Source organism: Bacillus rossius, chromosome 3 (genome assembly GCF_032445375.1).
Source record: "Bacillus rossius redtenbacheri isolate Brsri chromosome 3, Brsri_v3, whole genome shotgun sequence".
Taxonomy (NCBI): domain Eukaryota; kingdom Metazoa; phylum Arthropoda; class Insecta; order Phasmatodea; family Bacillidae; genus Bacillus; species Bacillus rossius.
The window spans coordinates 3484770-3498060 of record NC_086332.1 but is presented as its reverse complement, the minus strand read 5'-3'; the positions used below and the strand labels follow the sequence as shown (position 1 = coordinate 3498060).

Below are 13291 nucleotides of genomic sequence, written 5' to 3'. Positions count from 1 at the left end.
TACAGACATTCCCTGCCAAGGGGTAATGAGTTGATCCTAAAAACAACTATGTACGATTATAATTGAACACGTCAGCCAGATCTAGGAAAATGTCAACTAATGACAGCAGCGGGTGATATCTGGCTGTGAAGATGCCACCTGGCAGAGATCACGAGAAGAACGCATCCCTTCATCAAAACACCATCCACGCTTCATCTTTAGCTCAAGTTTTAAAATACGGTTGTTATTTTAAAAGCTGGGCAGGTACCATCCAAACGAGTTTTTTTTTCTCTCTGTTTCTACTAAGTGTTAATTCCTTGTAGTTTTGTAATGTTCGCAGGCTTTCACGGCCATTCCCTGAAGTAGCTTGGCTTCTGGGTTGTAGCCGCATCCTCGGCGAATAATTCACCGACGTTTTCGGTCGACATTGCAGTCGCCATCACCAGGGAGCAGTTACCTACTGTAGGGTCAGTAGGTAACTGCGACCTGATGATGGCGACTGCAATGTCGACCGAAACGTCGGTGAATTATTTGCCAAGGACACGGCTAAAACCCAGAAGCCGAGCTACTTCTCGTAGTCCTGTAAGCGTGTCTGTCTCGCGGGAGAGAACGGGAAGGCGGAGGAGCCACAGGGCCGACCAGGGGCGCCGGGCTAGCGCTGCGGCCGGGAGGAGCCGTTGATGGGGGCGCGCGGGCGGACCGGGTCCCCGCCGACGAGGGGCGTGCTCTCCACCGCGGCCTCGCGCGCGGCCGAGGGCTCCGAGGAGCTGGCGGAGCCGCGCGGGCGCAGCCGCCGGAACGGGATGTGCACGCGCTGCTTGGCGTCACCCCAGCGGTTGTACACCAGGCTGTTGAGCAGCGCCTGGAGGGGGTTCACCACCGCCTGCGGACAGCCGGAGTCGCAGACGCTCTTAACTTCGAGCCCGTCACCGTTCCGCACCTCACTTAAACCAACCAGCACATGCCTCATTATCGCGCCATGGTGAAATATAGGGCAGGTCCAAATCTTGGAGGAGAAAATTTACCACAAAAAGTAATTACTAAATCCGATTGAAAATTTTTCCACTGCTAAAAGAAATTAGTTTCAATTCCTTATTTCTAAATAAACTTGTTTTCAGTTTAAGTTCCTCAAAAAAAATGATGATAAAAGTTCCATCTGTACTTTTTTTTAAAATTATTTTAAAAAGTACATGGTGTAAGGCTTGTCCTTGTAATGTATTCATTATTTCACTGAGACTGTGTATGCTTCTACATGCTTTATATAGTCTACTGTACAAGCTACAAAAACGATGACTGAAGTAAAACACCTGTATTTAAACAGTTTTTGATGATATTGGTACACGTGCATCTCAAGATACTTAGATGCTTAGCAATGGCGTATGTCCAAAAGCTTACATCAAGTCAAGATACTTAAGTTTACTGTTTCCAACATATAAGAGTTCTATATGCACAGGTACACTTATTTAGTTGGCTATGCATACTTAACACAAAAAAATTTAAGTATCTGCATTCATAATATAACACAAAATATCATAGTGAAGAAGCAACTGACGTCGACCAGGGTTACGCCCTCCATAAGCCCGATGTGCCTCACGCCGCTGCTGACCCCCTCTCCTCCCACCGACACCCTCTGTTTCAGGCCTCCCGCCAACAAGTGCGTGTGTGCGTGAACCCTTTCGGCGCCCACCCTAACTGGAGCAGTGGAGACTGTATGTTTTTAAAAAAAATAATTCTAAAATATCTGTAATATGTAATCTTTAAATCTTAATTAACTTGCAATTTTTAAAAGGTTTTAATAGTTATATTTAACTGTCTTTAATATTAATGTACTAACTGTAAGTTCAGCACTTCCTGCGGCCATGACACCCGGGGCCCAGGGCAGTCTCTACCGTTCGCCGTGCAGGGTAGGATGCATCTCAGCACCTCATCGACTTTAACTTTTGCTTGTAACCGATCCGTTAATATCCGCCATCGTAACTATTTTTTAAACATTTTTTAATCAACCTTCGAGGCCTACCCCGGCGGCAGACTGTTTCACTTAATTAATTAATAATAGTTGCTGCTCACTTAGAAAAATTAATGTATTGCAGTATGGTAAAAACGCAAATGAGCGTTTTAGATTAATCGCGGACTTATACTTTCGGGGCCCGGGCCACGCGGTGTCCTGGTCAGCAAGAAACCTGGACTATGTGCTGTTTTCTGAGTGCGTCGTGAGTGTACGTGTCGGCGCCAATAAAGCTCAATATTCACCAGACTCGTTGCATTTAATTCTCGACCACGAGTTTCCCAGCTCAGAGACGGAGGAGTGTGGGGCGCCTGGAGACCCCACGAGCAGTAACATAGCGTGCCCGCCGCTGAGAGCGGGCCGGTGAGTGCTAGCGGGGGGAAGTCGAGCCTAGCTCCACACGGGTCACGTCACGGCCCTGAGACAGAGTCGGTAGCCGGGTCCACGTGCCCATCCACGTGGTGGCGGCCAAGGTATAAAAGTACGCCGATTCGAAAACACCCCCCTCCCCCCCTCACAACACAATATATAAATACACCAAAATGGATGGGGGAAAAGGTGTAGTAATGGTATGTTTGATTCAGAGTTTGTCCTATTAACTCACATTTTTTTTTTAACTAACTTAACTTATGTGCACTGAAATATTCTGACACTTCTCATAGTGATAAGCATTCATCTGAGGGTAAATAATAATTTATACTTATTTTATTCAAAACATGCTAACTTAAGTTAAAAAAGATATATAAAAATACAAATTCACAAAAAATTGTATTCGACAATATGTATTATGTTCACATACAATTGTTCCATTTATGTTTAGAAACTACTTATATTGGCAGTTATTTTGCTTAAGTAAAACAAGATTTTTGAATATCCCACCGAAGAGAGAATGCATTAGCCATCCACTGCGGATGTAAATGAGTCTTGATTGGTCCGACCAAATAGGGCAATGGTTTCTCTTGTAGACGACCGCCAATCACAACGGAACAATTGCTAGCGCAGGCTTACCTTAATGGGCATTCTGAATTATTTTTTTTAACAAAACATGCATGCCCCTATGTATTGGGTTTCTTTTGATTAAATATGTACTGTTTGCGAGAACCTTGAGAAGTATACTGATTAATGCTTGAATGCTCCTATTCAAATATTATAATTAAAACAGTGTAGTGAATCACAGTACGAAAATTAAGTATTTACATATAGGCTGATTAGCTGGCTGTGCAAAAGGAAACACATACCTAATTTGAACATTTCATTTCAAGTTCAACATCAACGTCAATAAAAAAATATTTGAAACCTTTCCTCTCGAAAAAATGATTCAAAAACAACATTGTATGTAAAAACAATAAAACTGGAAAAGGGAAAATAAATGTTTCTAGAAAACAAACATACAATGTTGCTACATACAGTAAGCAAGTAGCCAAAGGAGACTTCTAAAACCTAGTCCTAGCTGAATGTCAGTATCAGTCGCCTGGGGTTACCAGAGACGAGCGTGGCAAAACTAAATTGGGCAACTGCCACACAAGAAGCAAGATACCGTGTTTTATCGCATAATTGTAGCACATTTTGTACTAAAAACAAGTAAGGGTGCGATTTTTATGCTAACAAAATTTTTTTTTTTGGTTAGGTGAAGTTATTCATAAAAAAACAAAACACGTTCATGGAAAGTACGTTTTATCATTCAAATTTTGACGCCCTAAAAATATCATTGCGACGATTACGTGATTAAAACAGGGTGAGCAGTGCACTTCTCGAAAAGATCACCATGTTGACCCGAAGGAACGACAGCGTACCTTGTGTCCAAGTTTGCCCTAGCACCCAGCTTGTAAAAGAACCCTCGCAGCTGAACTGTGCCTGATAGTCCGGACTGTTCCCGCGGCTCTCGGAACGGGACGCACACCCACCATGATGTACCAGAAGAGGATGACGACCTGGTGGGGCAGCCGGATCCACAGCGCCCACAGCAGCGCGCCGTTCACCAGGTTGGGCAGCCAGCACAGGTAGAAGGCCAGGTTGATGAGCGCGAAGCGGAGACGCACGGCGTCCACCTGGGAGCGCTCCTTGCCCGTGTACTGGCCCATGCCGCTGGCCACCACCAGCTGCACGTCCCGCAGAGAGAGCATGTACAGCACCGGGTTCACCACCATCACCACCACGATGGGCAGGTAGGTGGCGCAGTAGTTGGGCAGGATGCGGGCCAGCGCGCTCGCCAGGGACGTCACGCTGTGGCACCTGCAACAAGCGGCGCTCCGAGGCTCCCGTCCCGGCGCTTCCGGCCCCGTTCCCGCCAATCACCACCGCCATCGGCCAATCCCGCACGCTGTGCAAGGGATCTTCCATTAATCACGTGAGGCTCGAAAGGGGGGGGGGGGGAGGGGGGTGGGTGTAGAGAGATATCACGTGTATTAATTTTTTCGCGCGATTTCTACTAAACCGAAAAGCGACCCATGACCTTGACTCGCCGTAGCCAGGCAACAATATCCCCGCCCGCCGCAACATGAACCACCCGGCTCGGCTTGCCAGTCGCCAGTAAGACTGTGATTTTGGTGCCGAATACATGCGTAAATCACATATAAGCCTTTCCTTTATTATTTTTATGCCAGTGACAATAAACCTGCAACCTTAATGTGTGTCTGGACATTTTCATCACTGTGCTTAATTTTCCAGAATTAAATTAGATTATACCTATATTTAAAGATAATATTCTGAAATTTTTAAAAATATTTTGTACCGAAAACATACACGTGATTTATTGGGGAGGGGGGTAAGTTAGATACCTCACCACAAATCACTAGGGGGGAGGGGGGTTAAAAATTTGCTAAAAAAAAACATCACGTCATTAATGGACGACCCCTAAGTGTTGGACAACTGATTCAGTTGGCTGGGTTCAGCGACATTTGGGAGTGAGTGGTGACGACGACTGCCATCCTGAAGTGACAACTGTTCGGCTGGCAAGGGTGGCTTCGCTGCTGAAGAGGCGAAGACCCGAGGAGGCTTTGTTTTGCGCTGCTTCCGACAAGGACTGTTACAGGAGTGGGTTAATACCGAGACGCATTCCGGTGACATACGTCGACAGCAGAAATCAAAATACATTCCTACTCGGAACAGACCTTAGGTCTGACATCCGGGGCGTTATTGACGGTGCGTTGAACACCCCCTGCCCTCCCAGACTCACTTGGCGTCGGGCAGGTAGAGCAGCGACAGCCCCACGGTGGTGGTGAAGGCCGGCAGCACCCACGAGGCCGCGTGGTACCAGTACGGGTGCCCCGGACGGTCCTTCAGGAACAGTCGCATGTCGAGGGCATAGCACAGCGTCCAGATCCACGTCGCCGTGTAGAAGTACTGCACCCACGCCTGGCAAGCAGGGGCAGGGGCAAACTGTACACTCCTTCACAGCTCCCGTATCTAAACTGCATTGCAATTCATTTAACTACATATTAATAAAAAGCTGCTGGACTAAGAGATACATAAGAGTCAAACATTCAACTGCTACGAATTAAAGTCAGCACAAAAGTTAACAATCTTTGACAAAATGTGCTCTCCAGCTTTGTTCACATCACAACCAGACTTTATAACAACGTGTACATATTTTAAAATTTACTCAAGTATTTTCATGCAAGGTCACAGGATTTTCACAAAGCAGTTGATGCTGTAGCTGGTTCCACTGCTCGGAAGGTGGAAAATAAATTTCACACTCACTTGATTAGCTAACTTACAAATTTTTTTTTTATGAGCAGGAAAGTGATGTTTATTGTTATTATGGACAGGATACTCAACAGATAAGCAAGCAAGCAATTCTGTATTGAAACAAAATTGGAAATTTTTAAAAGTTGTTTTCCAAACATGAAAGTGAGCTTAATGGCTACCATTTTAATCAATACAATGTTGCCGTTAAAATCAATTTACAGAATTCTTTGTTAAGTCAGAATATATTTAAAGTACATTTAAATAAATACTTAAATTAAATTTTTGGATAAAATCTCCAAAATAAAATAAAAAAGAAGAAAAAATCACAGGCTGCATTAATTACTTAACATTCTTTGGGCATAACATTTTCTTATTACGTAGGCACTAACAACATTTCTGAGTTACAAAATAATAATGTTACTCACATAGATAAAACATTTCAATTTTAATTAGATTAAAGAAGCATAAATTGTTTATATTAAACAGAAAAATAATTTAACCTGTCAAAGTAACTCCAGTCTGCTAATTACTAAATGCATGTCTGTCAGGAACTGCTAACCACATGACTTGCCTCTAGTGCATTCTGGTTGGCACGAGGTATACACAGAGCTGCTGCTAACGCGCAAGATGGCGTAATGTAACCATGACTGAACACTCGGTCATTGTAGATATTTCTGCATAATATAAACCACATTACTATGTTAATTTGGAAAAAGTAAATATGTGATAAAGGAAGTGAATACCTATTAAGGAAAGGGTTAGTTGAATAGTTATATCATTATTTCGTTGCATTGTGTTTAATACTACACAAGTGCAGTTGCCATTGTGCGCACATGGAAATAAAAATTCATGTAAAAGAAAAAGATCTCAATGTTGAATCTATGAACACACTTTTAAAAAAATTCAGTAATTTATTGGAGTCTCTACTTCAAAACTGTGCAAACAGAACAGTGTTACTTCGATGGATGAGTATACTTACAGTAAAGTGAAGTGTTGATTAAACCAGGTTTTTCATTCACACAATAAATTTTACTTTCTGTTTATCTCTTCAGTTTTGAAGCAAGCAGCTCATAAGTCCAGTGCAAAACAATTAAGCAGTCTTTCACCGATTTTTTCTGATCTTATATGAGGTTCAGTCACAATTCAAAAGTAAAATTCCAGGGGCGTGCCTAGGGGGGGGGGGGGACGAGCGGGACCGGACCCCCCCCAGGGCTAAAAATATTTTAATATTAATTTCATAAAATGAAAAAAATAAATATTTAGACTTCATAAAACTGACTTTTATGAAGTTACGGCCAGTATTTTTAGATAGCCTAAATCAGCAATATTGAACACATATTTTTCAAAATTTTCCCGGACCCCCCGCCTAGCTGGGGGGTATTCCATACCCCCCAGGCCCCCCAGAAAGGCCCTAGCCTTGTGCCTGACCCCCCCCCCCCCCCAGAGCAAAATCCTGGGCACGCCACTGTACACAACATGCACATTCTGGCTGATATTTTGAGTTAAAAATATATTTTCAACTATAAACGGTCATGATTGGTTAAGTTTTACGTTTATGAATCCATACCAAAGTAGTTACCAAAGGATTATGACTAGGAAGAATACATCTTATAATTTAAACTGTTCGAGTGTCCCTCCAAAAGGCAGCGGGAACTCACGGAAGTGATGGCACAGAACAGAATGCTGGTACTCCCCCCGACGGCCGGCATCAGGTCCTTGGAGCTCAGCCACACCATGGAGCGAACAAACACGCCTGAAACAGTAGCAGCTTCCGTGACTGGGAACTCTGAAATACTACGATAGAACATTTTTTTGTAAATATGTTTTAAAATGTAATCATTATTATTTTCTAAATTTCAATTTAAAAAAAAATTATTGAAAGTTTTGTGTTAATAAAATAAAAACAATTAAAATCAATGAATGAAAAAAATTAATAGAAAAAAAAATCTAAGCACTAAGGCTTCCAGAAACAAAAAAATATATATATTTATTAACTACAAAATTTATTTTTTCTTGCATTCCACAATTATGAGGGTATAAGTATTTTTTAAAATATAAATTGACTTTAAATTTTAAGACTTTTCACAAGTATACCAATCTTGAACAAAAATTATTTGCTGTTCTTAACTATAATAATTAATAACTCTACTTCAATATTATTATTAGGTACTTTAAACAACACAAATTATTTATTAGGTAAAAATCTTCAATTTTATTTACTTGTAGTTAAACAGTGCCTAAGTCATTAATTATGATTTGTATTTTAAAAGTGTATTTAAAAGAATTCAATAAATATAAAAAAATATTAAAACTATGACAAATGAAGATTGCAAATATTCAACAAAATCAGAATCTGGATATAATTTTTCTGATATCCCAGATACCTGTGCGATACCGAACGGCGGCCAATATCCGATACCTGTATCGAAACAACACTAACAATTTATTAATTTTTTTTTTAATTATAGTGCCTGCCAATAGTAATATACAATAATAATATTAATGGCTATTATTTCCTTCTCTGAGTAGCGTTGACAGTTGCAAGAAGGTACACATTTAATGTATCTGTCATCTCCAGATGCTCGGCACATGAACAAGACGAGGCTTGATGGGTTTAGAGCAGCGGCAGAATGTGCATGATGGGAAACAATTGCACCGCAAGATAACACGTTGCCAGTTCTCGACAAACACATCTGATAAAGTACCTGCAATAAATCAGTAAAAGAAACCAATCAGCTTCACCCTCAATGTTGGATTGCTCCTTCTTCATGGCAAGACAAATGTTTGGATGTTCCACTATGTAAGGAGTATATTCTGTGTTCTGTTGCACCATTTTCCACCCACTATACGCTACATGAAGTAGCTTGACTTCTGGGTTGTAGCCGTGTCCTTGGCGAAGAATTCACCGAAGCTACATGTACGAGTCAGGCAAATAATCATGAATTTTGCCTGACTAATTGCATAGCGGTCACTCGTTAGAAGTTCATTTTCTGAGGTTTCGCATCCGAACACGACACACACAGAATTGCTTCTATAATCTTACTTTTGAAATATCTCTTCTCTCAGTAAGTGAAGACCCAAAAATTATAAATAGAGTGTGAAGTGACAAGCGGGTGTTGAGAAGGAGATGACTTGTCTTGGTAAATATTTACTTGGGCGGTATTTCCGAAAAAAAATTGTTAAAAATCCGAAAATACCTTTATTTTATGCTCTTCAACTTCCTCTTTTCATTAAAAGTGGCGGAGGTAAGAAATTCCAAATACTTTAGGAGATATCAAATTTTTAAATTTCATCATATGTAGTTGAGCGGTATTCGCGAAAATAAATGTTAAAAATCCGAAAATACCTTCATCATATGCTCTTCAACTTCCTCTTTTCATTAAAAGCGGCGGAGATAAGAAATTCCAAATACTTTAGGAGATATCGAATTTTTTAATTTTGCAATACAAGACCTGTGGAACCATTCGAGCGGCGCCATTTTTGTTATTTTGCCGTGTGTTCGTGAATACGTGAATCGTGAATGCGTAATTAATAAAATGGTTGATTAGGTCAGGTCAGTTACATTATTAATACTTTCAAACTAAGCCGACATTAAAAATTATTTTGTGAATTAATTTTAATGGCTGTTTAGTTTTAAAATATTTATAATGTAACTGACCTGACCAAACAAACCCGGACAGAGGGTGAACAGTAAACTAAAATGGTCGATTAGGTCAGGTCAGTTACATTATAAATACTTTCAAACTAAGGTGATATTAAAAATAATGTGAATTAATTTTAATTATTCTTTAGTTTTAAATTATTTATAATGTAACTGACCTTACCTAACAAACCCGTAACAAAGGATGTACAGTAACAACTCACGTAAATTTTTTTGTTACTTATTACTTGCGCAACAATATCAAAATAACAAATAAGACTTTAAAATTAGAAACGTTAAAAACTCACCTAAGTTGGAGGCGGTAATTAAACACTGTTTTAAACAATAATTGAACTAAATAATCACGTATTAGTTCATTTGAATTCTGGCCTATCACGAACAATCACGTGACATCATTATCCAATAAAAAAATAGATACTCGTACGTAAACAAGAAACAATGGTGCACGCACGCCACAGGAATGCGCTGGTTTTGTGCTGAAATTTAAAAATTCGATATCTCCTAAAGTATTTGGAATTTCTAATCTCCGCTGCTGTTAATGAAAAGAGGAATTTGAAGAGCATATAATAAAGGTATTTTCGGATTTTTAACATTTTTTTTCGCAAATACCGTTCAACTACATATGAAGAAATTTAAAAATTCGATATCTCCTAAAGTATTTGGAATTTCTAATCTCCGCCGATTTTAATGAAAAGAGGAATTTGAAGAGCATATAATAAAGGTATTTTCGTATTTTTAACATTTTTTTTCGGAAATACCGCCCAAGTAAATATTTACCCTTGTCTTACCCAGTGATGCCAACAAGTCAGCGATGGCGAGCCATGTGATGATCTTCTTGCCGCGAGTAGTTGACTGTGTGTGCCACCTGTGGGGCTGTCTGATGTCCTCACGAGGCAAAATCTAGGGGAAAAAACTTCCTCGTTAAGTTTATCTCAGAATTAAATTATTTGACATTTTCAAATGTACAAAAGACTTTAAAGACAGTTAAAATTAATAATAATGATAACAGGGTCTACCTTATAAACAAGTTAAGAGGAAAAAAATATTTAAGCTAGTCATCTACCTTAAAATATCTCAAAGTCACTGTTTCCACCCCCTACCCCCTAACTTGTTGGCTATCCTTTTTTTCAAGTACCTACATCCAAATAAATTTACAAAATTTTCTTTTATTCATCAAACAAAAGTTACATTAAAAATTTAAAGGTTTAATGGCAGTGCGTATGAAGAATCATACATGGATAGTCATACAGTTACAACAGAAATTATATAAATAATATTTTATTTGATTTACACTCGCAATTGGGCTTTCACCCGGAGGCAAGGAGTCCTTCCCTTACTCATACTCCCCCCACAGAACTTCCATTCCCAACTATTATTCCTATGCTGACACATGCGAAACCGAAAAGCAAAGTTTGTATGCAAGGTTGATTAAACCTCATTTATAAGGATTCTGAAATGAAACAAAAAAAAAAAATTGATCAACTTAAAATATAAGTGACTGCTGCATGGAGTGAAAATAATAGTAGTAAAATTAAACGAATAATGATTATTTTAACACTGTCGGCGAATTATAAACAAGTATTGCAAACGCTGTACCTGAAAAATTGCACCAACGACTCCAATTGATGAAGATGCTATGCACACAGAATTGTAAGCATCTGAATTAAATTCTAGCATAATGCTTGATACTGACTGAAGATCATTAGGCTGGTGACAGCAAAATGTTTGTATGGACGGGTCTGCCATTTTTACCCATGACTTGTTACATAACTTGTAATCCCGCTTACCTTCAAAACAGGACGAAACCCGCTCTTACCTGCTTCGCAGTCGGAGGTGAAAAAAAAATGTTTACCTTCGGAGATATTCGTTCATTGTCGGCAAGTCATAGACCACTTCACTTCACCGTTGTTGTTTATGGCTAACTCCAAGGCTTATGGCTGGTTTAAATTAAACTACACCACGATCATCAGGGGCTAAACTATGCTAGTAATTTATACAGGTAGCGATTAGTCATGAAAATTCGCCATGTTGTGAAGTTGTAAGTACGAATGGTTTATTGTAAACGTTGACACGTGCGTTTGTTTACAAATAATACTTCATAGATTTATATAACATGGGAAGCCATCTTTTCACAGACGAGAGAGCCGAACGTCCGATCGTGCATCTTCGTTTTTTTTTTTGTTCATTGTAACTCTTGATAACTAATGGTCAATTAGGTTCGGTTAGCTACATTATAAATACATGGTTGGACGAGGAAATTAGAGATGGGGAACTGAAGAGAGCACACTTTGAAATATTTAGAAGGGACAGGAACAGGAATGGAGGAGGGGTAATGGTGTGCATGCGAGAGGGACTCTGTGGTAGGGTTGTATGGGTTGGGGGGAGAGCGGAGTTATTGGAGATGCAGTTCCAGGTAGGAGAGAAAAATGTACGGCTGATTGCGGTGTACCGGCCACCAGGGCAAGGGGATGAAGCCATACGGGAGGTGCAGGACAGGTTGGACATGCTAGGGGAAGGCAAGTGGGTGATAGTGGCGGGGGATCTGAACATGCCAGGGGTGGCATGGGAAAAGGGGCCGGAGGGGATGGGGTCAAGGGAACAGAGATGGGCATCTCAACTGGCAAACAGAGGACTGGAGCAGGTGGTGACTGAAAGCACCAGAAAAGGTGCCAGGAGAGGAGAGCAGGATGACGGGAACCTGTTGGATGTGGTACTTGTGAGACCAATGGAGGCGGTCAGGGGAAGTGTGGTAATGGAGGGCATCAGTGATCACAGGATCCCAGTAGTGGAGTTAGACGTGGGCTGGAGGGAGAAAAGGGTAAGGAGGGGAAACGTGGTAAACTGTTGGGGTAAGGCTGATAGAGTGGGGGCAGAGGCATTCCTGAAGGGGGAATACAGTAGATGGGTAGATATAGAGGACCTCGAAGGTAGATGGGCTGCCTTAAGAAATATTCTGCTGCAGATGGCTACACGTTTTGTACCTCAGAGGAGGGTAGGCCAAGGAGGTGACCCTCCCTACTATGGAAGGGAGTTGAAAGTGTTGAAAAGGAAATGTAGGAGGCTGCATGCGAGGGCAAGGAAGCTTGGTGGAGAGGAGATAGAGGCGGAAATGAAGGCGCTTGGGAAGGAACTAGGGAGGAAATCGCGGGAAGCAAGGGATGCTTACATGGAACAGCTGATGGGGGAAGGGGGGACGGTAAATGGGGCGGAGCTCTACAGATACATAAGAAGAGTGAAGGGTGAGGAGGGAATAGGGGTTCTCAGAGGAGGAGGGGGGCAGGAATATACAGAGGACAGGGAAAAGGCAGACTTACTGCAGGAGCAATATCTGGCAGTATTTACAAAGGGGGAGGCATGGGAGGGTAAAGAGGACGACAGTTTAATGGGCAGGAAGGCCTTTGAGCTGCGACTGACAGATGTAATTAAGGTGATCAGGAGGTTGAAAGGGAGAAAGGCAGCTGGGCCAGATGGTATAGGGAATAGTCATTTGAAGTTGGGTGATAGGGAGATTGGGAAGTACCTGTTGGAGGTTTTCAAGCAGTCTCTGGAGGAGGGGAAACTACCAATGGAATGGAAGGAGGCAGTGGTAGTTCCCATCTACAAGGGGGGAAATGATAAGGCGGAGCCAGGAAGTTACAGGCCGGTCAGTTTGACGTCCTGTGTAGGAAAAGTGATGGAGAGGTTGGTAGGAAGGTACGTAAAGGGGGAAATGGAAGATCTGGGGTGGGTGGATAACAGGCAGCATGGATTCAGGATGGGGTTCTCATGCGAGACCCAGATGGCTGGGCTGTTGGAAGACCTGGTGGAAGCGGTGGACGGGGGGAAGCAGATAGATGCAATCTTTATAGATTTTGAAAAGGCGTTTGATAAGGTCCCCCATAGGAGGTTAATGGAAAAGGTTGAGTTGCTGGTGAGGGATGGAAGGGTGGTAAACTGGGTGGGTGATTTCCTGAGGAATA

The 13291-nt window shown here is 41.4% G+C and overlaps 1 protein-coding gene across 1 annotated transcript; it reads right to left on the bottom strand.

Moving 5' to 3' along the window:
- Positions 1-485: 485 nt before the first annotated feature.
- LOC134530003 (G-protein coupled receptor 143-like) lies at positions 486-11299 on the bottom strand. The gene is made up of 7 exons (XM_063364528.1): positions 11291-11299; positions 11149-11184; positions 10121-10232; positions 7330-7424; positions 5160-5338; positions 3889-4216; positions 486-862 (listed from the first exon to the last, which is right to left on the bottom strand). Exons 1-7 carry the CDS (start codon positions 11297-11299, stop codon positions 632-634), a joined length of 990 nt encoding a protein of 329 aa, XP_063220598.1. The 3' UTR covers positions 486-631.
- Positions 11300-13291: the final 1992 nt, after the last annotated feature.